This window comes from Thamnophis sirtalis, unplaced genomic scaffold, assembly GCF_051295495.1.
Source record: "Thamnophis sirtalis isolate CommonGarterSnake01/CBP01778 unplaced genomic scaffold, rThaSir2_p1.2 scaffold_6, whole genome shotgun sequence".
In the NCBI taxonomy this organism is placed as follows: domain Eukaryota; kingdom Metazoa; phylum Chordata; class Lepidosauria; order Squamata; family Natricidae; genus Thamnophis; species Thamnophis sirtalis.
The window spans coordinates 129,998,627-130,023,405 of NW_028261386.1; the positions used below are offsets into that span (position 1 = coordinate 129,998,627).

The 24,779-nt window shown below is 41.3% G+C and overlaps 1 protein-coding gene across 1 annotated transcript in view; it reads left to right on the top strand.

The window, feature by feature from the left end:
* BMP5 (bone morphogenetic protein 5) overlaps window positions 1–24,779 on the top strand; it is a 57,387-nt gene that overhangs the window by 26,780 nt on the left and 5,828 nt on the right. The window contains exons 3-4 of the mRNA XM_087718949.1: window positions 8,597–8,745; window positions 20,981–21,178. Coding sequence (XP_087575075.1) covers window positions 8,597–8,745; window positions 20,981–21,178 — 347 coding nt within the window. The remainder of the gene's footprint in view (window positions 1–8,596; window positions 8,746–20,980; window positions 21,179–24,779) is intronic.

Genomic DNA, 24,779 nt, shown 5'->3' on the forward strand with positions numbered 1-24,779 from the left:
GCCCTGAGTCCCTGCAGGGAATAGGGCGGCATATAAATAAAACAAAACTTCAAACTTCAATTCTTCAGATTTAGGGACAAGGGATTCTTTTCTTTTTGTTAAGGAATTAAACATCAGTGAAAATCCAACAAAAGTGGCTTGGAAGTTTTAAAAACAACAACAGTTGAAGGTGGTTTGAAAAGTTTTCCTTGAGCTGAGTGATCAAGTAATAACTTGGTAGCTAGCTGCGTTGCTGTCGGTACTCTTGCAGATTATACTACCAAATGTAAATTTTGGATTTTGTTTGGATTTTCATTGCTGTGATTTTGTGGCATTGTGTTTTTAGGTAAAGGAACATACATGCTTTAAGTCTCTGCAAGGTTTACCATAGTTGCTGTAGAGTATTTCATTGTATTTCATTGGCAAGAGTATTTCATTGGCAAGGGTTCACCGACAAAACTGCGCTCGACTGAACCACGCCCGACTAAACCGTGTCGCTGACATCATCAAAAGGGCGACAACAGCACGTTGTAAACCCTAAACCTAAAATTAACCCCTAAACCTAAACCTAATCCCCCTAAACCTAATCCTAATCCTAAACCTAACCCTAAACCTAACCCTTAACCTAACCCTAACCCTAACCCTAACCCTAACCCTAACCCTAACCCTAACCCTTAACCTAACCCTAAACCTAACCCTAAACCTAACCCTTACCTTAAGTTGAATCGGCTTGCTTTCAAAGCGCTATTTAAAGCGCCCTTCTTTCTCCGCGCTGGCTGTTGTCGCCCTGTTGATGACATCAGCGACGCGGTTTAGTCGAGCGCGGTTTTGACGGGTCACGATTGGCAAGACCAATTGGAATGTGCCACCTGTTGTTGTTGCATTGACTTGGGTATTGCCATGTTACTGCTATGCTCTTTGTAACCCTTGAAGGACAACTAGTCCTGACAAAGAAGGAAAGAAGCAGGAAAAAGTCCAAGTTGGATCTTGATTGAAAGTATTTCAATCAGTCAACAAGACCCGTGATGGCACTGTGGTTAGAATGCAGTATTGCTGACTACTTTTGCTGACTGCCAGCAGTTTGGCAGTTTGATTCTCACCAGCTCGAGGTTTACTCAGCCTTCCATCCTTCCAGGGTTGGTAAATGAGGAGCTAAAATTGTTGGGGGCAATATTCTGACTCTGTAAACTGCTTAGAGAGTGCTGTAAAGCACTGTGAAGCGGTATATAAGTCTAAGTGCTATTGCTATTTCTCAGGCTCTCAGATTCTGGTCTTTGACTAAGGGTGTCAAGCATTGATGTCAGCCCAAAACTGTGCACTCTGACCAAAAGATACTCAGCATTTGCTTATCATATCAACCAAACTGCGAGACCGCCTACTGCCACACTCCTCCCAACGGCCGGTAAGATCCCACAGGGTGGGCCTCCTTCAGATGCTGTCAGCCAGACAATGTCGGCTGGCGGCTCCCCGGAGGAGAGCCTTCTCTGTGGCTGCTCCGACCCTTTGGAACGAGCTACCCCCAGAAATCCGGACCTTACCCACTCTCATGGCCTTCAAAAAAGCTGTCAAGACCTGGCTATTCCGGCAGGCCTGGGGCTGTTGACCTCATTGTTGAGGTCCAGCCCCAACCAAAAAGAATGTATCTGTGTTGTTTTTCACCTATTTTTATTCTTATTTTCTTTTATTGTTTTTTTTCCTCCCCTTGCTGTAAGCCGCCCGGAGTCGTCCGGGATTGGGCGGCCTATAAATAAAATTAAACTCAAACTCAAACTCAAAACTGTCAAGGAGAGAAGCATGTTTTTGAAATTCTGAAACCACAAAATATTTGTATTATAATTTAAAAAGCTACAGTCCTTTTGCAGATTCCCCACTCCCCATCCCCTATGAACTCTGTCTAGAAGAATAATTAAAGAGATAAAACACATGCCATTATATTCCTTGGGTGATTTTTTTTTCTGTGGTGTTCCTTTGCCTGGAAACTGTGCTGTGTCTTCCATTCTTCCATCCTTCATTTTTTAATGTAGTATGTTGGATTTTGTGCATGCTCCTCTTGACATATTTCTATTAGGAAAAAAGAAATAGCAATAGCAATAGCAGTTAGACTTATATACCGCTTCATAGGGCTTTCAGCCCTCTCTAAGCGGTTTACTGAAGGCTGAGTCAACCCTGAGCCAGTGAGATTTGAACCACCGAACTGCCGAACTAGCAGTCAGCTGAAATGGCCTGCAGTACTGCACTCTACCCACTGTGCCACCTCGAGTTTTACATTGCGGAATGTAATGTCTGGGAGGCAACAAATGAAATTTTTTTTGGAGAAGATTATTATGTAGGTGCACGGAAACAAGGATATATGCGGATTTTCAAACACCTGATGATGTTGATCCTATAACCATCTAGGTAGGAAAAAAGCAGTTAAGAGAAGTAACAAAATGAAATATAGAAAGAGAACACTAATTCAGTGCTCAGTCTCATATAGATAAGATTGGCCATACTGTCTCTAATGAATGTGAACCATTTTCAATATGAACATTGTTTCACTCTGAAACTCACAGCTCTGATGGACCAAGAGTCCATGTCGTAAAAATGTTTACCCTGTACATCCAAGACATTTTAAGAAGAAAGAAAAAATGGTTTTACCTGTGAATTTTCCTTTAGGATCTCTGAAGTGGAAAGAAGTCCATCCTATTCATTTAGCTATTGGTGATGTTTTCCTGTGAATTGCATATAATAATTGCTTATTTGTGTGTTAGGAATCCCCTCTTTATATATGCACATACTTTCATTTGCCTTTTGGCAATAGCTAATCCTTGTTGGATGAAAGATTTTTCCCTTCCTTCATAGGGAAGAGCAAGAAAAAAAAACCCCAGTATGTAATCAAATGGCAGTTTTTAGATTAGTGGCTGAGAGTATCAGGTCATAAAGATGCTCCTTTTTCAAGGAAAAATAGCTTCTGAATGGGGTAGAATTTAGTGCAGCAACTCGTAGGCATTTTATTTACTTACAGCTAGAATAGATACGGTAAAAAGCGTAGTAGCTATTTAAAGAGCTTATCCTGGCTAAGCACTTCCTATCAACAAAACACTAAAAACACTTTTTTTTTGATTACCAGGGAAGCTTTACTATAGATGTAGATGCTTTACTTAGAATTTGAAGGGCCTTTTAAAGTTTTCAGTGTGGTTTGTGGGTTGCTACATCACCTCATGCATCTGGCTCCCAGCTGTTACTCACCTTTAATTATCCCCCCCCCTCAATCATGTTGGTATCCTTTGTTTTTTGCTTATTCCAGGCGTTTGTGATGGGTAGCTGCTGATTAGATGTTCCCTTTCCCACCTCAGATGCTTTGTTGCATTTTCTCCACTTCAAAGAGTGTCTGCATGTTTTCTTTCATTAAGAGGCTTGTGCTCTGGGTGCAGATGATGCTAAAAACTTGCTTCTCCGTCACTCCCTTTCTCTCATAGAACCATCTAAATCAGTGTTTCTCAACCTTGGCAACTTGAAGATGTCTGGACTTCAACTCCCAGAATTCCCCAGCCAGCGAATGCTGGCTGGGGAATTCTAGGAGTTGAAGTCCGGACATCTTCAAGTTGCCAAGGTTGAGAAACACTGATCTAAATCTGTAGGATAAAATTGCTCAAAAAAATAATAAACGGATCAGTGGTGGGATTCAGAAAGTTCGCCCCTATTCGGGAGAACCGGTTCTTAACTTTCTAAGCAGTTGGGAGAACCAGTTGTTGGAAGACATCTTATTTTGTTTTTCCCACTTTACAGGGCTAATCCTGTAAGGAAGGCAGGAAGGAAACATTCTGGTGTTGTTTCTAGCCTCATCTTTATTGCCCTGCTTACAGAAACTGCCTCTCCGGTTAACCCTTATTACATTGTAACAGCTAAGATGAAGCGTCCATCAACGTGAGTGATGTTGAGTTGGCCATGCCCACCCAGTCACATGACCACCAAGCCCCACCTACCCAGATGGTCATTAGGGCAGAGAATCGGTTGTTAAATTATTTGAATCCCACCACTGTGAGGTCCTTATTTTCTCTGAATCTGCAGGATGCCTTAAGTGGACGTAACATCCACCTATCCAGCCTACCTGTGTCATTTCTCTGGGCAGGTGGACATACTTAGTGACCTTGTGGTGAGATGGGCAGCCAATAAATTTTATAAATAAATATTTCCAAACCAAGCACCCTCCGTAATCATTTCATTTTCTGAAAATGGCTTTGGGATGTATTAATTTGTCAATCTGACTCTTTTTTTAATCCACTCCAACCTAGAGATTCTGGGTGGTCTATGACAAAGCATGATATACAAACAATATAATTACTCCCCCCCTTTGAGGAGCCGAGGTGGCACAGTGGTTAAATGCAGCACTGCAGGCTACTTCAGCTGACTGCTGACTGCAGTTCGGCTGTTCAAATCTCACCGGCTCAGAGTTGACTCAGCCTTCCATCCTTCCGAGGTGGGTAAAATGAGGACCCGGATTGTTGTTGGGGGCAATATGCTGACTCTGTAAACCGCTTAGAGAGGGCTGAAAGCCCTATGAAGCGGTATATAAGTCTAACTGCTATTGCTATTGCTATATGTTCTCTCATAATTAATTAGAATCAAAGCATTGATGGAATAAAGTTTGAACTACTTTGCAGAATGCCAAGGAGAATGTGGTGCATCTTAAGGACTATCATAGAAAAACTCACATCTTGTGGAGGGGAGACCCTTAGCAAGACCCTCACCGGCATCTATCTATCTGATATAAAGAAGAACAATGCTATATAGGGCTCTGCAGATGATAATCTCTTTGAAATGGACCCAGAACCTTGTTGTTAAAAATGCATTAATTTCAAAATGATCATTGTTTTCCAACAGACTAGGTATTACATTCTGGTTCAGTTGCAGTTTTTGAGTCATCTCCATAGGCTATCCCACACAGAACATATTACAACAGCCCAACTACCTGATGATACATGCAATACATTCCTTTTATTTAATTTTCTTTACAGTAGATAATCAAGTGGAACATAAAGCAGGTAGCACAAGGGCAATACTTGTGGTACCATGATGGGAACCCAGGGCTTAAAGGGGCATGCTTAGCAGTAGAGCTAGCTCCTGAGCCTGCTCATTCTGGTTAAAAAGACAGGTTAAAAAGCCAGTGCTATGGCAATGTTGAGGGATGAGGTGGCTCAGTGGCTAAGACGCTGAGCTTGTCGATCAGATCACTGTCAGTTCAGTGGTTTGAATAGCAATAGCAATAGCAATAGCAATAGCAATAGCAATAGCAATAGCAGTTAGACTTATATACCGCTTCATAGGGCTTTCAGCCCTCTCTAAGCGGTTTACAGAGTCAGCATATCGCCCCCAACAATCCGGGTCCTCATTTCACCCACCTCGGAAGGATGGAAGGCTGAGTCAACCTTGAGCCGGTGAGATTAGAACCGCTGAACTGCAGATAACAGTCAGCTGAAGTGGCCTGCAATACTGCACCCTAACCACTGCGCCACCTTGGCTCTTAGTCCCTAGTGCTGCGTAATGGAGTGAGCTCCCGTCACTTGTTTTAGCTTCTGCCAACCTAGCTGTTCGAAAGCATGTAAAAATGCAAGTAGAAAAATAGGAACCACCCTTGGTGGGAAGATATCAGCGTTCCGTGTGCCTTTGACATTTAGTCATGCTGGCCACATGACCACGGAGACGTCTTTGGACAGCGCTGGCTCTTCGGCTTTGAAACGGAGATGAGCACTGCCCCCTAGAGTCGGGAATGACTAGCACATATATGCGAGGGGAGCCTTTACCTTATGGCAATGTTTTGCTGATTAGATAGGACTCTGGTGATGCTGTATCATTGTCTGAAAAAAATAACACATCATTCATAAAAACACAAAAGAGAGATGGATTAGCAAAAAAACCATTCATGTGCAGAGATGCAAATTTAGATTCTATTTAGTTTGAACACAAAATATGTGTTATCAGAGTGAAGGAGAGTGTGCTGAGAGTCCTTTTCGTGTGCCTATTCTTTCTTGATGGTTGATGAATAACTTCAGCCCCAGCTCCGTTCTTCCTTAGCGTCGCTCTTTATCTTTACAAAGTTTAGTCTGGACAGCTGTTCAAACAGGAGGTGCCATTAAAAACAGCATTGTAAAAGTGGCTTAGCTTACCTCTTCCATAGGGGAATGATCCAGCTGACATGGAACATTGATTCTTCTAAACATCTACACAGTGTGTAAATTCAGGTCAGCCATGATCAAAGCCTCTATCACCTCTGCATCTATCTTGGCCACTCTATCCACCCAACCCCACAAGTATGGAAAAGGAAAATAGGATATTGGTTTGGACTGAGAACAGAGTGGTGGTTCCTACTACCGGCATGTCTGTTTTCAGCCTTTACCCGGAGTCTTTTTCTCCTAGTGGTTGGAAGGTTGAACAACTCATCTCTTGTACTCAAGCTGTCCAGTAAGATTGCCAGAAGGAAAATTCACAGGTATCCCAAATTTTCCAATTTCATCATGTAAAGGATTAGTTCAGTTAATCATTATAGATGAGCAAGAATTACATGCACAATTTACAGGACTAGTTTTTTGAAAAAATACTTGCTGCCCTGAACCATGAGTAAAGCAAGCCAAGTTTAATTTAGCTGCAACAAGGGGGATACTATACAGCTCGGCTGTATTTATTTTTAGAGAACCAAGAGGTACGTTTACTTTCTTAATCTATACGCAGTATATAGGACCTCCTGTGTTTGAGTTGGGATTATGAAGCCATGAATGAACTTTAAGATGAGATTTGCTACATCCATGCTCCTCGCCATGAGTAAATTTTAATGCAAATATTCCATTAGGTAAAAATGGATAAAATCGTAATCTTAGACTTTGTTTTCAGAAAGCACTATGAATTACATAGCTAAAACATTTAACACATCTACAACAGTTTTCTTAGTGACTGTTCAAAGTTACAACGGCGCTGAAAAAAGTGATTTATGATCATTTTTCACACTTATGGCCATTACAGCCCCCCCATCAGTGGTGGGATTCAGCCAGTTCGCACCTATTCGGGAGAACCGGTTGGTAACTTTCTAAGCAGTTTGGAGAACCAGTTGTTGGAAGAAATCTCCTTTTGTTTTTTCCCCACTTTACAGGGCTAATCCTGTAAGGAAGGCAGGAAGGAAACATTCTGTGTTGTTTCTAGCCTAATCTTTATTGCCCTGATTACAGAAACTCTTCTTCAGTTAGCCCTTATTACCATTGTAACAACTAAGGTGAAGTGCCCATCGACCTGAGTGACATTGACTTGGCCACGCCCACATGATCACATGACCACCGAGCCCCGCCTACCCAGCTGGTCATTAGGGCAGAGAACTGGTTGGTGAATTATTTGAATCCCACCACTGCTCCCCATGGTCACCTGATTTACATTTGGCTGCTTGAAACTGACTTGCGTTTATGACGGTTGCAGTGTCTCAGGGTTATCTGATCAACTTTTGCAACCTTTTGGCAAGCAAAGTCAATGGAGAAAGCAGATTCACTTAACAACCATGTTACTAGTTTAATAACTGCAGTGATTCACTTAACATAATGTGGCAAGAAAAGTTGTAAAATGGGGCAAACTCACTTAACAAATTTCTCACTTAGCAACATAAATTTTTCGCCTCAATCGTGATCTTAAATTGAGGACTACCTGTATTTTTTTCCTTTTAAAATATTTAGAATGGATGGATTTTTGGTGAGGTTTTCATAGAATTCTTCAGAAAAATCACATAATATCTAGCTTTCCTCCATGAACAAACTATGAAAAGAAGCACTTCAAAATGGTTCCACCACAAAACCGTGTTCGACTAAAGGGCGCTCAATGAAACCGCGTAGCTGACATCATCACAGCACGACAACAGCGTGGAGAAAAAAGCACGCTGTAAACGCTAAACCTAAAATTAACCCCTAAACCTAAACCTAACCCCCCTAAACCTAATCCTAATCCTAAAGCTAAACCTAAACCTAACCCTTAACCTAACCCTAAACCTAAACCTAACCCTAACCCTTAACCTAAACCTAAACCTAACCCTTACCTTTACGTGAATCGGCTTGCTTTCAAAGCGCTATTTAAAGCGCCCTTCTTTCTCCGCGCTCGCTGTTGTCGCCCTGTTGATGACGTCAGCGACGCGGTTTAATCGGGCGCGCTTTAGTCAAGCGCGGTTTTGTCGTGCCACGCTTCAAAATACTATCAGTATTATAAAATACCACAAAGCTTAATATTATTTGTTTTCTCATTCTTGTCTATACTTTACATGCAACTATTAGAATTTCTGGTACATCTGCAAGACTTACATGTTCATAGAATTGAACTGTGGGAGATGAAATCACTTAGTATATCAAATCGGTAGAAATGAACAAAATAAAAAAGTATAACCGTCCAGGTTTGTTAATGCCAACGCAAAATTATTTTGGAGAAATTAATTTGAAGCGCTGAAATTTAATTAGTTTATGGATCACTGCCTTTCATTTCCAACATGTGATATCATAGGTATGTAGATTGTTTGCCTTGCTCTGCCACAGTCAGAATCAATGTTTTACTGGCTGAGTTAATTCCAATGACATAATCATTATGCATTTTTATTTACTCTTTCTTTCTATACTAGGGATGCGGACCTGTTCCTATTAGATTCAAAACGAACTCAAGCTCCTCACATTGGCTGGCTTGTGTTTGATATCACGGTGACCAGCAACCATTGGGTGATTGACCCACAGAATAATTTAGGGTTGCAGCTCTGTGCAGAGACAGCAGACGGTAAGTTGTATGTATGTGTCACATTTCACAAGAATCTGTTTGAAATGATTGTAATTTACATGCACACAAACTGCACAGAACTCATAAACATTTTGGATCCTCTGGGTTGGATGCAGAGGTGGGTTCCTACCAGTTCGCACCTATTCGGTAGAACCGGTTCGTCAAATCTACCGAACCGGTTAGAAGAGGTTCCACCAGTGGACCTGGAAAGCAGGCCACACCTACAGAAGAGGTTCCAAACATTTTTGAAACCCACCACTGGTCCTTGGATATGATTATTCTACACTATCATGCTCCTGTTTATAAAACTCAGTGCCTCTGTGAAAGGTAAGGATGACTACTGCGTTTGTGGTGCAATCAGAACATTGCGTGTGTTGAAGTTGTTTTAACGCAAACCAAAGATGCCTTTTAAAAAACATGTTTACATCATATTCTTATGCATGCCAGTGCTGTGTGTGAGGGAATTTAAGGTGGTTCTGACAAGTGTTGTCGGCATCTTCATATCCGGTCACATGGGCGGCAAGCCACTCCCATCCGGTCACATGGGCGGCAAGCCACTCCCACAAAGGAGGCCACACCCACAGAGTAGGTTCGAACAATTTTTGAAACCCACCACTGGTTGGATGGGAACATTTTAATCAGTGGCCTACATAAAATCTGTGGCTGCTATGAAAATACCTTTACATGTAGGTACATACCTGATATACTAAGACATAGGAAAAAGAGGTTGATGGTAACCATCATATTTACTGCTGGTCTCTGTAGTCAGGTTAGCTGAAGTGGTCTCAGATGTAGAACATTCCAGAATGGTCCTTTTAGAGAATTTAACATGCATATGGGACCTTTTCCCATGCTAGATTTAGGAGTTCCCAGCCTCCATGATTGCCAATATGCTGCCTCATTTTATCATTGGCTTGACACATGTAGGCTTAAATCAGGGTGAGTTTTTGCTAGCATTAGTGCCGGTTCATTGCACGCGTGTGCAGTTGCCTGTAAATAGTCAAAAAATGTCAAAAAAAAAAAAACATGCCACAGTGACCGGGGAACTAATTTGGGGGCATGGCAAACTTGTTGTCCCTAGCGGATTGTCTACCCAGTTGCAATTGCCACTAGTGGATTGCCCAAACTGGAGGTGAACCAGTAGCAATCCATTTCTGGCTTAGATTCGAGATGTCCAACTTAGGACAGTGGACTTCAACTCCCAGAATTCCCCAGCCAACCATTCTGAGGAATTCTGGGAGTTGAAGTCTACAAGTTTTAAAGTTGCCAAAGATGGACACCCCCGGCTTAGATAGTGCTATGGGCAGAAGGAAGAGAATCCAGATTTAATGGGAGAGTCATTTATTTCATTATCATGAACAGACCACTTGTGTTGTGTTGGTGGTGGAAGGAAGGTGTTAAATCCCCCTGGTTTTTAGCACCAGGGAAATACTTCGTTTTACTCAAGCATTCAGTATAGTCTTGCTTTTGGTCCTCCCAAAATTGTCTAGTATTGTATTACGGCTGTTGCTCTTTAATCTTTTAAGCAATCATTTATTTTTATTTGACGTGAGTGTTTTATCCTCTGTGATTTGTGGATTAAAGCAGATCCTGAGACCTGTAGGATAAGTAGGTGTAAATGTTTTAAGAAAAATGAATAGATAATCTTTGAACAAATTTTCTATTATTGATTAAATTAGCATAAAAAATGCAGAGCCAGATTCTACTGAGATCGTGACCCGTCAAAACCGTGGTGGAATAAAGCGCGCCCGACGAAAGCGCGTACGTGACGTCATCAGCAGCGCGACAAAAAAAATTAAAAATAAATTAAATTAAAATTAAAATAAAATTAAAGCAAGCCAATTCACGTAAAGGTAAGGGTTAGGTTTAGGTTTAGGGTTAGGGTTAGGTTAAGGGTTAGGGTTAGGTTTAGGGTTACGTTAAGCGTTAGGGTTAGGTTTAGGGTTAGGTTCAGGGTTAGCGTTAGGTTTGGCGTTAGGTTAAGGGTTAGGTTTAGGGTTAGGTTTAGGGTTAGGTTAAGGGTTAGGTTTAGGGTTAGGTTTGGGGGGGTTAGGGTAAGGTTTTCGCTTTAATTTTAAATTTGCCGCTCACAGCGCGATGTTTTCGTCGCGCTGTGATGACGTCACATACGTGCTTTCGTCGAGCGCGCTTTATTCCACCACGGTTTTGTGGTGGAACCTACTGAGATATATCTAATATATGCAGAATTAAATAGTGCTGATTTTCACAAGCATATGCTCAGGCTCCATACAATGTAATCTGTGCCTTTGTTTGTCATACTAGTATAATTCTGATTAATTTAGCTAGCTTTGGAGCTTCCCACATCCTTGTTTTACTTACTTGATTATGAGGCTGGATTGAATCCCCTTACTGAATTAAAATGTCTTCCTTTTGGATTTTAATTTGGTCTGTGATTTTTAATTTTTAAAAGAGATCAAAGGGATAAGAAGATTGTTTGAAATTGCAGTTACGTTGGAAAAGATGTAGAAAATAAAACTAGAGTATGAAAAACATACCTGCTCATCATAATCGTTCTGCATTTCCTTCTTGATGAAAAGAAAAAAGCAATCCATTATTTTTTTTTCTTTGAAAATGGAATTTGGTTTCACAGGCACCATTTCTGCATGAAATATGGCTGATTTTCTGCTAAAAACACATTTTATATTGAATTGTAGGTCTAAAGAGCAACATAACACATAGGGAGTCTGTCAACATATAACTTATTGTTTCCCTGGGGCTGGGCTAAGTTAAGAAAGGATCATGCTTTTTCTAATTCTCTTTTCTACATGTCTGCATATATCTGTGTAGTGGTCCACTGGGTTCTATTACAGTGTATATTTTAGGCTGAAGTCAGTTGTGATTTTACAGGAGAAACCATCACTTCCAACTGATACAGAAGGTGGGAAGTCAGCTGATGAGTGTCAAAATATATGTAGAAACCATCTGAAAAAGCCTCTTGTATTATTTTTTCCATGTGCAGCTTTTGGTATAGTCCCATTGTTTTAGCACCCATGCTGTAAGGTATGATTTAAAAAGAAAAAGAGGGAAATCTTTTTATGCTACATTTTTTTAAAAATATACTTTTTTAATTTTCCATTTTCATAACATATAATCACATGTATACTATTACATAGCCAATATCCTATTGTATTAAGTAGTAATTACATCAGTTCCTCTTGCCATCAACGCCCAGAAAGATAAAAACCCATTATTAGCTCTTCTGCTTTCCATACACCTCTTTCTTCTGCCTCTCTCCTACCTCCTTTCTTCCCTTCATCATCCTTTTCTACTCTACTTCCCCTTCCTTTCTCCTTCTCCTCTCTCTTCATTCCACTCCTCCTTCTCCTCCTCATCTTCCCCCCTTGCCCTCTCTCCTATCCCTCTCTTCCTATCTTTCTTCTCTCCTCTGCTTCCCACTCTTCTACATTCTGTCTTCCCTCTATCATTTTCTACTCTACTTCCCCTTCCTTTCTCCTTCTCCTCTCTCCCCTTACCACTCCTCCTTATACACCTCATCTTCCCCCCTCACCCTCTCTCCTATCCCTCTCTTCCTATCTTTCTTCTCTCCTCTGCTTCCCACTCTTCTACATTCTGTCTTCCCTCCATCATTTTCTACTCTACTTCCCCTTCCTTTCTCCTTCTGCTCTCTCCCCTTACCACTCCTCCTTATCCTCCTCATCTTCCCCCCTTACCCTCTCTCCTATCCCTCTCTTCCTATCTTTCTTCTCTCCTCTGTTTCCCACTCTTCCTCTCATTGGTGTATTTCAGCTTCTGAGCAAACTCCATTCTATGTTGATGGTATTTATGCTTCCATATCAATATACTTAACATATCTTAGTTTTAAAGAAAAAAATAAGAGAAGACAGTATACATGTGAAATCATATTACATTAAAATCTTATGCTACATTTTAATGCTTCCATTTCCTTCTATATTGTAGGTTAAACTCATTCAAATGTTAGATTAATTTCTAATAGCTAATAATGGATTTATTTTTTCTAATTGCTTTAGGCACCAGATTTCATTTGTACAGCCAAGGCCCAAAGGAAATTAGACAGTGAGAAATGTACACATTTTTCTAAAAGGATGCCAGGGATAGACTGAAATCTGATTATGAGCTTGATGGTGGTTGAGGAGCTAGGCTGCCTCTATTATTTTCTTATAAAATCACTACTGTCTGGTTCTTATAATGAGAATCTCATGTACATTGCTATGATTTTCCTTGGTGTAAAAGCATATCTATCTGTCTGCCTGCCTATCGATTGATCTATCATCTCTCTATCGCCCATCTCACCACAACGATGCTCTGGGTAGATAGGAAAGGCAGGGCATTCATTGGGAAAATGGGATTTGGAAGAAGGAGTAATTCTTTCCAGAGATCCAGTCTGAATTCTCCTTCTCTTGGTCCATCCCCCTCCAACTAATCCCTTCACCGTAAAATAAACAATAAAAGAAAAACTACAGCTAATTATAGATATTTAGCAAATCAGATTTGGCTCTGAGTTTCCAAGTAGGCAAACTATGTGTATGGCATGAGTATTTGAGATTCTTGGATGGTCATTTCTCACCAGTGACTTATGGTATCATCTACATTCTTCCAATTTCTATCTGTCAAAGTAACATGCATGAGGACAGGCTTTATATCACTTCAGTGATGGCTAAGTGATGAAAATAGTATAAGTCACTAGGGGGGGAAATAGCTAAAATTGTATCAGTTTCCCTGGGGAATAATCTTACTATGAGATTTTAGTTTTCCTTCTGGCCTCTCATCCAGTAGTGATTTAAGTGCAAAGCACTGCAATGCGCTCTACATGGGGCAGCCCTTGAAGAGCATTCGGAGACTTCAGCTCGTCCAGAATGCAACCGCGCGAGCGATTGTGGGTGTACCACATTACACCTATAGTCCACGAGCTGCAGTGGTTACCAATTGGTCTCCGGATATGCTTCAAGGTGCTAGTCGTCACTTATAAAGCCCTTCATGGTATTGGACCTGGGTACTTGAGAGACCGCCTGCTGCCAATTACCTCCCAAAGACCCATTAGATCACACAGGGTGGGCCTCCTCCGGGTTCCGTCTACCAGCCAATGTCATCTGGCTACTACCCGGGGGAGGGCCTTCCCTGTGGCAGCTCTGGCCCTTTGGAATGAGCTCCCCGCAGAGATTTGGACCCTCACCTCTCTCCAGGCCTTCCGAAAAGCCGTTAAAACCTGGCTGTGTCAGCAGGCCTGGGGTCGATGAGTTCCCTTCCCCTCTCAAATCGTGTGGCTGTTGGTTGTTTTAAATTCCCTTGTACTTTTTTGTTATAGTTCTTTGTGTTTCCCTTCCCCTCCCTTGGGTTTGTGCGCCACCCTGAGTCCCGCCGGGAATAGGGCGGCATATAAATAAAATGAACCTTGAACCTTGAACCTTGAACCACTACCTTAAGACATTTGTGGATTGTTAACTCTTACAGCTGTGCCTTGTTGTTTGTTTTATTTGGCTTATATCTTTCTACTTCTGCATTCTCTGTTGTCCCTACTAATAATTAATCTATATTTTAAAAACTGCCAATGTGCATATTAATAGTATTTATAGTATTTTAATAGTATTTTTTTAATAGTATTTAATAAATTTATAGGCCGCCCAATCCCGAAGGACTCCGGGCGGCTTACAGAAAATACATTTTTTTAAAAAAATAAAGAATTAAAAAACAGAGAAAGACAGATTAAAAACCACATCATGCACTCAATCTGGTCAGGGCTGGACCTCAGCCATGCTGAACTGAGTTCTTCTAGGAGTAGCAACTCTCAGTAGAATTCTTCTGAACTATTGTTGGATCAACGAAAGGACAACTTTGGATGAAAAAGCCTACATCTTTTCAACTATGTCATGCTTGTTCTTAATTGGGTGCATCTAGTTTACTGAAAAGAATAACTAGGAGTGACATGATAGCAGTGTTCCAATATCTAAGGAACTGCCCCAAATAACAGACGCAACCTATTCTCGAAAACACCTAAAAGGCAGAATAAGAAGCCATGGATGGAACATAATCATGGGAGAGACCCAACCTAGAACGAAGGAAAAATTTCCTGAAAGTGAGGAACTAGTAATCAGTGGAACGAAGTGCCTCCAGAAATTGTGAGTGTTCCGACACTGGAGGTTTTTAAGAAGAGATCAGACAACCAATTGTCTGGAATGGTATAGGGTTTCCTGCTTGAGCAAGAGGTTGGACTAGAAGATCTCCAAGGTCCCTTCCAACTCTATTATTCTGTTATTTTGTTCTGTTATTCTCTTGTTTTGTTATTATGTTCTCACTACAGAAAGAACTTACTAATAGTCCTAATACAAGACCAATAAACTGAGCTAGGAGCAAGCCTCACTCAACTCAGCCCTATAGTTCCCTTTTTAAAGGCAGACTTACGGTGGCTCTATGCCAGGGCTTGTATGTTTGAGAGCAACATCTATCATGGGCATCAATGAAAGAGCCAGTTTGGTTTGCGGTTAAAGCAGTTTCCATTCTCCTTCCACTGTAACAAATGCATTAATTCAGCTCTTTCCTGGCAGTCCTTTCGCAGGGAGACAGGGAGAGATTAGAAGCCACCGCCAAATACCATACCTTGAATTGACCCACTTCAGTATATAAACACTTTTACAGTGTGTTTATTCAGATGTATCACTTTAAATTGGGTGAAGATGTACCTAATGACAGATAACTGGAAAAGGATTTTTAAAAAAATGAAAATTAAACTTAGGAGCAGAATAACCGAGCACATATTCAGACAATTGTTAATTTGAAGGAACAAGGGAAATTCTGCAAAGGATGGAAGATAAAGCTTGGTGTGCGGGACTCTGCGCTCTATGTTTAGAACACTGAATAATTGCGTTCATTTTTGGCTACTTCCCTCCATTTTTGTTTTCTTTGGGTGCAGGTTCAGTTTTTAAAAAGTCTCAATTGGTACTCTGATCAACATACTTTTCCATACAGAAAAACCAGTAGAAAACTACACTGTGATTACTCAGTGGCATTCTTATTAGTAAAACAATTTTGAGTTCTAGGAATCCACAGATGAGGGATTGCCTAAATCTGCTATTTTAAAAAAAATCAACATTTTCCCGGAAGAGTTCTTAGAAAATAGAATAAATGTATGAGCAATGTTAAGTACTCTAAATTTATTAAAGTATTGTGTGATAAGCAAAAACAAGGAATGAATAGCCTTTCATGTAATGTAAACTTCCTTTAAAATAATTCTGTGTTAGCAGTAAGATAACAACGAAGATCCTACAAGTAATAGTTTATATAAATCCTTGAGATACGTAGAGGTACTCTTAAACAGCCATTAAACAATAAAGCAATTTATGTGGCTCTTTATCTTGTGTTTACTTGATCTTTTGAAATGCCAAGGTAGACAGTTTTTTTTTTTAATTCCTTGCTTTACAATTATTTCCAAGGCTTCTATTTTAATTTTGAGTATGCATTTCTATGAATGTGGGAAGAAATCCCAACAACTGTAGATACAATCTAAAGGTGAAAGATTTATACGATCTGAAGAGAAACCAGAATATAACTACAGATTGGGAGTGAGGGGAGGAGCAACTATGACCCCTTTACAACCTGTGGACTTCAACTAAGCATGGCTGGCTCAGGAATTCTAGAAGCTGAAGTCCATATCAGGGGCGGGCTCTAGCAGTGACTGCTGCGCGTGCATGCGCAGTACAACTAAAATTGCTCTGCGCATGCGCAGAAGCAAAAAACAAGATGGTGCTACCTATGACGCCGCCAGGAGAACAAGTTTGGGGGCATGGCAGGCCTGGGTCGCTTCCTCTTCCAGCGACCCAAGCCGCCAAGCTACTACTGGTTCGGCCGAACCAGTCCAAACCAATACAAACCCACCACTGGTCCACAGGTCAAAAAAGGCCCCACCCCTGCTGTAGTTGAGAGTAAATTCAGAATCACACAACTCAGAATTATACATCTTACAGCGAAACTACCGAAGAATTTAATTCAGAATTATTCCAGAGCCGAGGTGGCGCAGTGGTTAGAGTGCTGTACTGCAGCCACTTCAGCTGACTGTTATCTGCAGTTCAGCGGTTCAAATCTCACCGGCTCAAGGTTGACTCAGCCTTCCATCCTTCCGAGGTGGGTAAAATGAGGACCCAGACTATGGGGGGCGATATGCTGACTCTGTAAACCGCTTAGAGAGGGCTGAAAGCCCTACGAAGCGGTATATAAGTCTAACTGCTATTGCTATCTCGAAACTCCTCCAAAGTTAGTTGTTTCATAATTGAAGCGCTTACTTATTGATTAAGGACAGTTCCCAAATAGCTGGGCAACCAGTACCATGTGCCCAAGAGAGAGTTCTTCTTGAGTTCCAAAGGATAGACTCTTGCACAGCAAATATCTTTGAACCCAAGGTTTCTTTCAGAAGCATTTGTGATTAGGAGACTGCTATTCGGAAAGTTCAATTTCCTTCTAACCAAGAGCAAGTCCTTGGGCAACCTCACTTTGTATAGTCTGGTCAATAGGGACGGTATTGTGATTTATTAGTCCACTTTTCTAAATGTACTCCTCAGTTGGAAGAGATTACTTATGGCTGAGAATTCAAGCTCCTGTTTCGTACAAGAACCCACATTAAAGCACTCTTCACTGATAGGTCCCTGATTTAGGACAGGAACACTGCAACCACCTGTATATAGGGTTGGGATTCTCCGTGACAAAGAATTAGCACAACAAAAAATGGTTACATCATGCACATTTGAGATGGAGTCTGTTCTGACCGAGACTTCCCAAGACCATGAAGTAAACTCCTTGTTCTGATAAAAAAACCCTTTTATTAATTTACTATGAATTCTACTCATTCACATCCAGCAAAGCCTTTCAAGCGAGGATTTACAGTCACAGACCTTATCTGGCTTGGAGAGCTGCCAGGCCGATATCTGTAAAACTTAGCAAGGAGTTTCAGAGAGTCACGAACCAATTAAGCAAACTAATTGTCTCCTGAAAACTCTACTCCCCTTTCGCTCCTCTTTTATTCCCTATGGGAGGGGCCATTCATCGTCCACCTGGTGGACTTACTCTCAAGTCGACCCCTGTTCTTTAGCTGTTCCCTTTGTCTGGCAACTCTGCCAATGCGCACATTGGGAATAGGCTCCAGCTGTTTGTCTGCCTCACTGATGTCTGACTCTGAAGGCAGCTAATAACTGGCATACAGCTCTGGCCCCCTCTCTGCCTCTAACAGAGCCCTCATTAGGGCCTTCTCCAGACTCCAGGACTGGCCATGTTTCTCAACCTCTTCACTGTCCGAATCTGCTGCCAGCTCTGCTGGCTGCTGGAAGGCCACAACAGAGTCCAGAAGAACAGGAGCTACAGATATAATCTATGGTTTCCCATGATTGAAAAGCTCTCCAGATAGTAAAAGCCAGAAATGTGTAGATGAGTGGGAAGGAGGAGTTGGAAGATTTTGGAGGACTTTGAGATCAACAGAATAATTCTGGTTTAAATACTGTAGTAGTTTTGCTGTAAAAAGGTTTATCACTCCAAGTTATATAATTCTGGATTTACTTTCATCTACAGTAGTTGGGATTTATTTCTACATATACATTCACATGCCTAAGTGAATAGAGTAAAATATAAAGGGCAACTTGTCCATCTAAAGTAGGTGGAGGAACAGAGTGTACGGGATTGGACATTATAACTTTGTATATCCCAAATTTCCATATGAAACGAGGACTGTGTGAAACCATACCTCGTTTCTATGCCTGTCTCAAAGCCTCACACATGAACCCATACTGAGAATTAATTCACTTTGGATTAAAAAGAAAGAAAGAAAGGCTAATCATAACTATTGCCAAAACTGATTTTTTTTTAAAAAAGAGGTATTTTTTTTCTCTGAAGCCAGAATTACATTACATTAATTTGACAGAGTTGTTTTGCGGTTTTATCCGTACATGTTGACAATGATATTTCAAAAGCTATGTAATGTAATCCTTCTGAAAGATTTATGAACATTTCAGAATGTTTTACTGTACACATTCCTTCAGTACAGCAAGATATATTGTTCAAAACGTAAAAAAAATGGCAATCGTATCACAAAATGTATTCTTGAAATACTAGAACCAACTTTTCAATATAATATACTTCCACTGTGAATGAAGTGTCATAACGTTTCTTTTGATTCCACTTGGACTTCATTGTAATAATTATAAAGATATGACGGTGCAGGGAATAAATATGATCCCTTCACAATTATTTTATTACAGAAACAAAAAGAGGTACAACTCTTTGAAACAGATATACTTCTTTTCAAAGTTGAAATGTTGCTGCCTTCTGTATTAGAAGGGTTCTATCTCAGTGTGGTCTTTTACCAAACACACTAAACTTTCTGGTGTATAATATCAAGTTAGGTCTCATATCCCCTTACTTATTTCTTATATGGACTACAGCATTTGCATTTCTTCACTAACACACTACTATTACTGTAACGCGCTCTACATGGGGCTGCCCCTGAAGAGTGTTCGAAGACTACAGTTGGTCCAGAATGCAGCCGCGCGAGCGATACTGGGTGTACCTAGATACACCCATGTTACACCCATCCTCCGCGAGCTGCACTGGCTCCCTATTAGTCTCCGAACGCGCTTCAAGGTGCTAGTTGTTACTTTTAAAGCCCTACATGGTTTAGGACCTGGCTACCTGAGAGACCGCCTCCTTCCACATACCTCCCAACGACCAACAAGATCTCACAGGTTGGGCCTCCTCTGGGTGCCGTTGGCCGGACAATGCCGGGGGCCTTCTCTGTAGCTGCGCCACCCCTGTGGAACGATCTACCCATAGAGATCCGGACCCTTACCACTCTCCCGGCCTTCCGAAAAGCCACCAAGACCTGGCTGTTCCGGCAGGCCTGGGGCTGTTGATCAATGTCCAGCCCCACTTAGACAGAATGGATGGTGTGCAATTTTTAACAACTGTATTTTTAACTATAATTTTTAAATGCTTTTTATCTTGTCTGTAAGCCGCCCAGAGTCCCGTGGGAGCGGGCGGCATACAAATTTTATTAAATTTCAAATTTCAAATATTTAAAGGCTGGGCCATGATAATTCTTCTCTCTTTACAGCTGCCTAGCTTCATATGGCACTCTCTATCTTTCTGAAGGTTCTGCATAATGTTTCGAGGCACACAATTCTTGAAGATGCCAAAATAAATTTTATTAAGAGCCTGGGAGGTTGTTTGTTCAACATTCAGATGGATACAGCTTCAATGTCTACATTCGGACTTTCCCTTTTCAACTTTTTCTTTCTTCTTCCACACTTTCACCCTCCTTCCCCCTCTGCCCCCCCCCCACATGCCCGGGAGGGGAGTCTCTAATCCGACAAAGTGACTATTCAGTCTCAACTAAACAAATATAATAAAGAAATATGCAGATCCCTCGGGATTAAAATCAGAGTCAATCATGTCATATTTCACCCGCGATTATATATTATCCCTTGAAATACTGAAGCTTCAGCTGTACCTGAACTTCAGAGTCCTGACAAAAAAAATGTCTGGGAATTATTTATGTCTTGAAATGTAAATATATACACACTACCTCCATTTCTTATTTCTCTTGGGGACGGTTAGGGCATGCAGGATTCTCAATTTATTTTCTCCAGTTTGTAAAAACAGGATGATCCACCATAATGTGGAACTATAGCAGAGACATTACATTTCATTCATTCATTTCATTTCATTTTATTATATTTATATGCCGCCCTTTCCCCCCCGAAGGGGACTCAGGGCGACTAACAAATCAAATCAGGGAAGGGGGGGTACAGACAAAAAAATAAAAAATAAACGATACATAACAATACATAATTTAAAAACACACAACAGTCATACCATTCGAGACGGGGGCAACAGCTCTTTAGCCCCAGGCCTGTCGGAACAGCCAGGTTTTAAGGGCTTTGCGGAAGGCCTGGAGGGTGGTGAGGGTGCGAATCTCCACGGGGAGTTCGTTCCAAAGGGTCGGAGCAGCCACAGAGAAGGCTCTCCTCCAGGTAGTCGCCAGTCGACACTGGCCGGCGGATGGAATTCGGAGGAGGCCTAATCTGTGGGATCTAATCGGTCTAGTGGAGGTGATTGGCAGCAGGCGGTCTCTCAAGTACCCAGGTACATACTTCTAGTACTGTAATATCCACAAAATATGCTATTCTATAGACCCACATCTTATCTAGAATGTATGGATTTTGTTTAATGGTAGCTAATTTTATGTGCCTTTATTTTGTAGGTCGTAGTATCGGTGCGAAAGCAGCTGGTCTTATAGGCAGGCATGGTCCGCAGTCAAAGCAGCCATTCATGGTGGCCTTCTTTAAAGCAAGTGAAATCCTTTTCCGATCTGTCCGAGCTGCCAACCCTAAGAAAAAAAACCAAAATCGCGGCAAGTCCAGCAACTCACAAAATACTTCAAGAATGTCAAGCGTGGCAGGTAAGAGTGACGAGGTGCCCTATTTTATGGAACACTGTTCTATTCAAGAGGCAATCAGAGTGATTTGAAGCTCTAATTCTAGACAATTAGCTCAGAGTTGGTTTAACTGACAGTTCAGATGCTTAGCGTCAACTGATCTCATCTTTGTGACCAAGTTACATTTTCCACCCACCTTATTCCAATTCATCTAGTAGAATTGAACACATGATAAAAAAAAATTAAGTATTGCATTATGTAACAAAAGTCACCCACTTCCTTCTTGATTTCTGCATACATCATTTGTCTGTGTTGGCACTTTAATGGATTGGATGACTGGCATGCCTTTCCCCTGCACCAGAAAAAAAAATTCATAAGAAATTTAATTTAATTTCTGGCAGCTGACATGGTTAAATGCCCCGGTTCACCGACAAATGCGCGCTCGACAAAAGCGCGCCGACGAAACCACAGCAAGAAAACTGCGAGGTTGAAATCACACCGACGAATGCACGCAGAAGCGCGCCAACAACAGCGCGCCGACAAAAGCGTGCCTTCAACAAACAACTAATAACAACCTAATAACCCTAACCCTAACCCTAATCCTAAACCTAACCCTGAACCTAACCCTAACCCTGAACCTAACCCTAACCCTAACCCTAACCCTAACCCTAACCCTAACCCTAACCCTAACCCTAACCCTAACCCTAACCCTAACCCTAACCCTAACCCTAACCCTAACCCTTATCTTAACTTAAATCGCGCTTTTGTGGGCATGGTTTTGTCAACGCATTGCTGTGGGCGTGTTTATGACGTCACGGGTTTTTCGCCGTGGTTTTGTCAGCACGCTTTTGTCATGCGCGCATTTGTCGGGTCACGAAATGCCCCACCATGAAAACTAGTAATTTTTCCAAAAAGAAAGCTAGAGTGTCAGGAAAATTTCAGCCCTAACTTTCTCTATGGCATTTTTATTTCTGGGAACTAGGACTTCATTTATCTGCAGGACAGCGGGTCAACACACAATGTCCTATTTTACCTGCAATCTGAAACAACATAGCCCCATCCTAAATCACCTTTCTGGTGAGGCTTTCATTGCAGAAGTTATTTTTGAAAGAATGTACCTAGGTTGCATCTTCAGGCGATGCCTTAAGGCACACGATTCAAGTAAAATGCATAGACATGTTGTAGCAGCATAGCTTACATATATTTCTCACATGGCTTGAATACTTTAGGGTTTTCTGATTGTTTCTGGAAAAATTCCAGACATGAGTCAGTAAAAGTTGGGTATTTAAAATCCCACTTATTTACGTTGAAGAGATGGAAAACATGATTTTTTTAACACAGTAAATGACAGTGCTTCAAGGGACGTGGTGGCTCAGTGGCTAAGATGCTGAACTTGTCGATTAATTCGGCGGTTTGAATTCCCTAGTGCCGCGTAACGGAGTGAGCTCCCGTTACTTGTCCCAGCTTCTGCCAACCTAGCGCTTCGAATATTTTGTTGATATTATATTTACACTCATCTTTTTTTTAAAATTAACCCTCTTTTCTCCTGGTCAATCTCAAATAGGCTTTGCTTGTCTATGGGTATTTTGGCAAGTTTCAAATTTGATTTCTTTCTCTTCCCCTCAAAGAGACCCCCCCCTCTTTCTGCTCCATAAAGATTTATGTACAGGGATGGAGGGAAATTTGCCAACTCCAGTTCCTACATTATTTGGGGACAAACTTTATTCATCCGTAATATCCCATGGTTTTGATTCCTAGCAGAATAAGCAAATCTGCAGCACTGAAGGCCCAGTCAGTGAAATTGGAACTTTCACACCAGATTCCATAGAATAAATGTCACTCTAGTCCAGTGTTTCTCAACCTTGGCAACTTGAAGATGTCTGGACTTCAACTCCCAGAATTCCCCAGCCAGCATTCGCGAATGCTGGCTGGGGAATTCTGGGAGTTGAAGTCCAGACATCTTCAAGTTGCCAAGGTTGAGAAACACTGCTCTAGTCATTTACATGAAGTGTAATATAATGTCCCACATTTCCCTCATCTGAAATGTAGAAAGGGAAGGAGGAGTATGGATTTCAGTTTAGTGATTTGACATTCAGGATAACCCTGCAGTTTAAATGCATTTCATTTTTTTCTTGAGATTGGATACTAGCTCCATATTAAGTATGCTGGAATCTATATTTTTTTCCCCCACAGCTAGACAACACACATTTCTTTTCAAATTCTATTTAGTCTTTTTAGACTCTGTGGAGAAATGCAAAGTAATATTTTGGGCCATTTCAGGAGACTTGTATTGGGGTGGGGGATGCCTAAAGGACTTGTGGGGAGACTGGGATTTTTTGAAGAGCTTCTGGTTGAGCTGTGTGTGTAGAACAATATTTTTCTCCTGCTATGAATATTATTCAGATATTCCAAAAAGCGACTGGTAGCTTCAGAGCTGCATGTTTTCTCTCAATCTATCTCTGTACAGGGGAAGTAGGAATAATCTGAACACTTGAGAAGATAAAAAAAGAACAGAAATTCACAAAAAGGTGGCACTCAATCAGAGATGGTAATTCAGCAGGTTCTGACCAGTTCTGGAGAACCAGCAGTGGAAATTTGAATAGTTCGGAGAACTGGTCAATACCACCTTTGACTGGTCCCACCCCCATCTATTCTCTGCCTCCCGAGTCTCAGCTGATTGGGAGGGAATGGGCATTTTGCAGTATCCTTTCCCTGCCATGCCCACCAAGCCTTGCCCACCAAGCCACATTATGCCCACCAAGCCATGCCCACAGACCTGGTAATAAAAAAATTGAATCCCACCACTGCACTTAATGGATACAATGGACAGCAATTTTATCTTTAATGTATATCATATCCCCAAGCAATCACCTTCCATTCTGCCTTATTTATCTAAATTCATCTGATTTAAAAGTAAGGTGGAAATCAAGTCACACCATGGAATCATTGAAAAATGCCCACCCATTAAATGCTGAAAATATGCACCAATTTTACAGTCTGTAGAACATGTTTCTCAATCTTGGCCACTTTAAAATGTGCAGACTTCAGTTCCCAGAATTCCTCAGCCAGCAAAGGTGAACTCCGCATATCTTAAAGTAACCAAAATTGAGAATTGTTGCTAGATATGCTTATTCCATCTGCAGCAGCTATAATTCCTGTGAAAGGACCAGGAAAGGAATGGGTGGGATTGGTATGGCATAGTAGATTATAGATACAATCAGAGGTGGGTTCCTGCCAGTTCTAATCTCTTCTATAGAAGAAGTTCCACAAATCTACAGTGCCATTTAGAACCGGTTCCAGCTCCCTCCCCCTGCCTGTCTGCACATCATCAAGATGAAGAGCGAGAGGAGGAATTCTGGGAGTTGAAGTCCACAAGTCTTAAAGCTGTCAACTTTGAACACCCCTGGGGTTTTTTCCCTAAAGGGTTAGGAGTGCAAGGGTCTTGTAACTTGACAGCTTTAAGACTTGCACACTTCAATGCCAGAGTTCCTGGAGCCAACATGACTGGAGGAGGAATTCTGGGAGTTGAAGTCCACAAGTCTTAAAGCTGTCAGGTTTGAACACCCTTGGAGTTGGAGTTTTTTTCTAAAGTGTTAGGGGTGCAAGGGTCTTGTAAATTGACAGC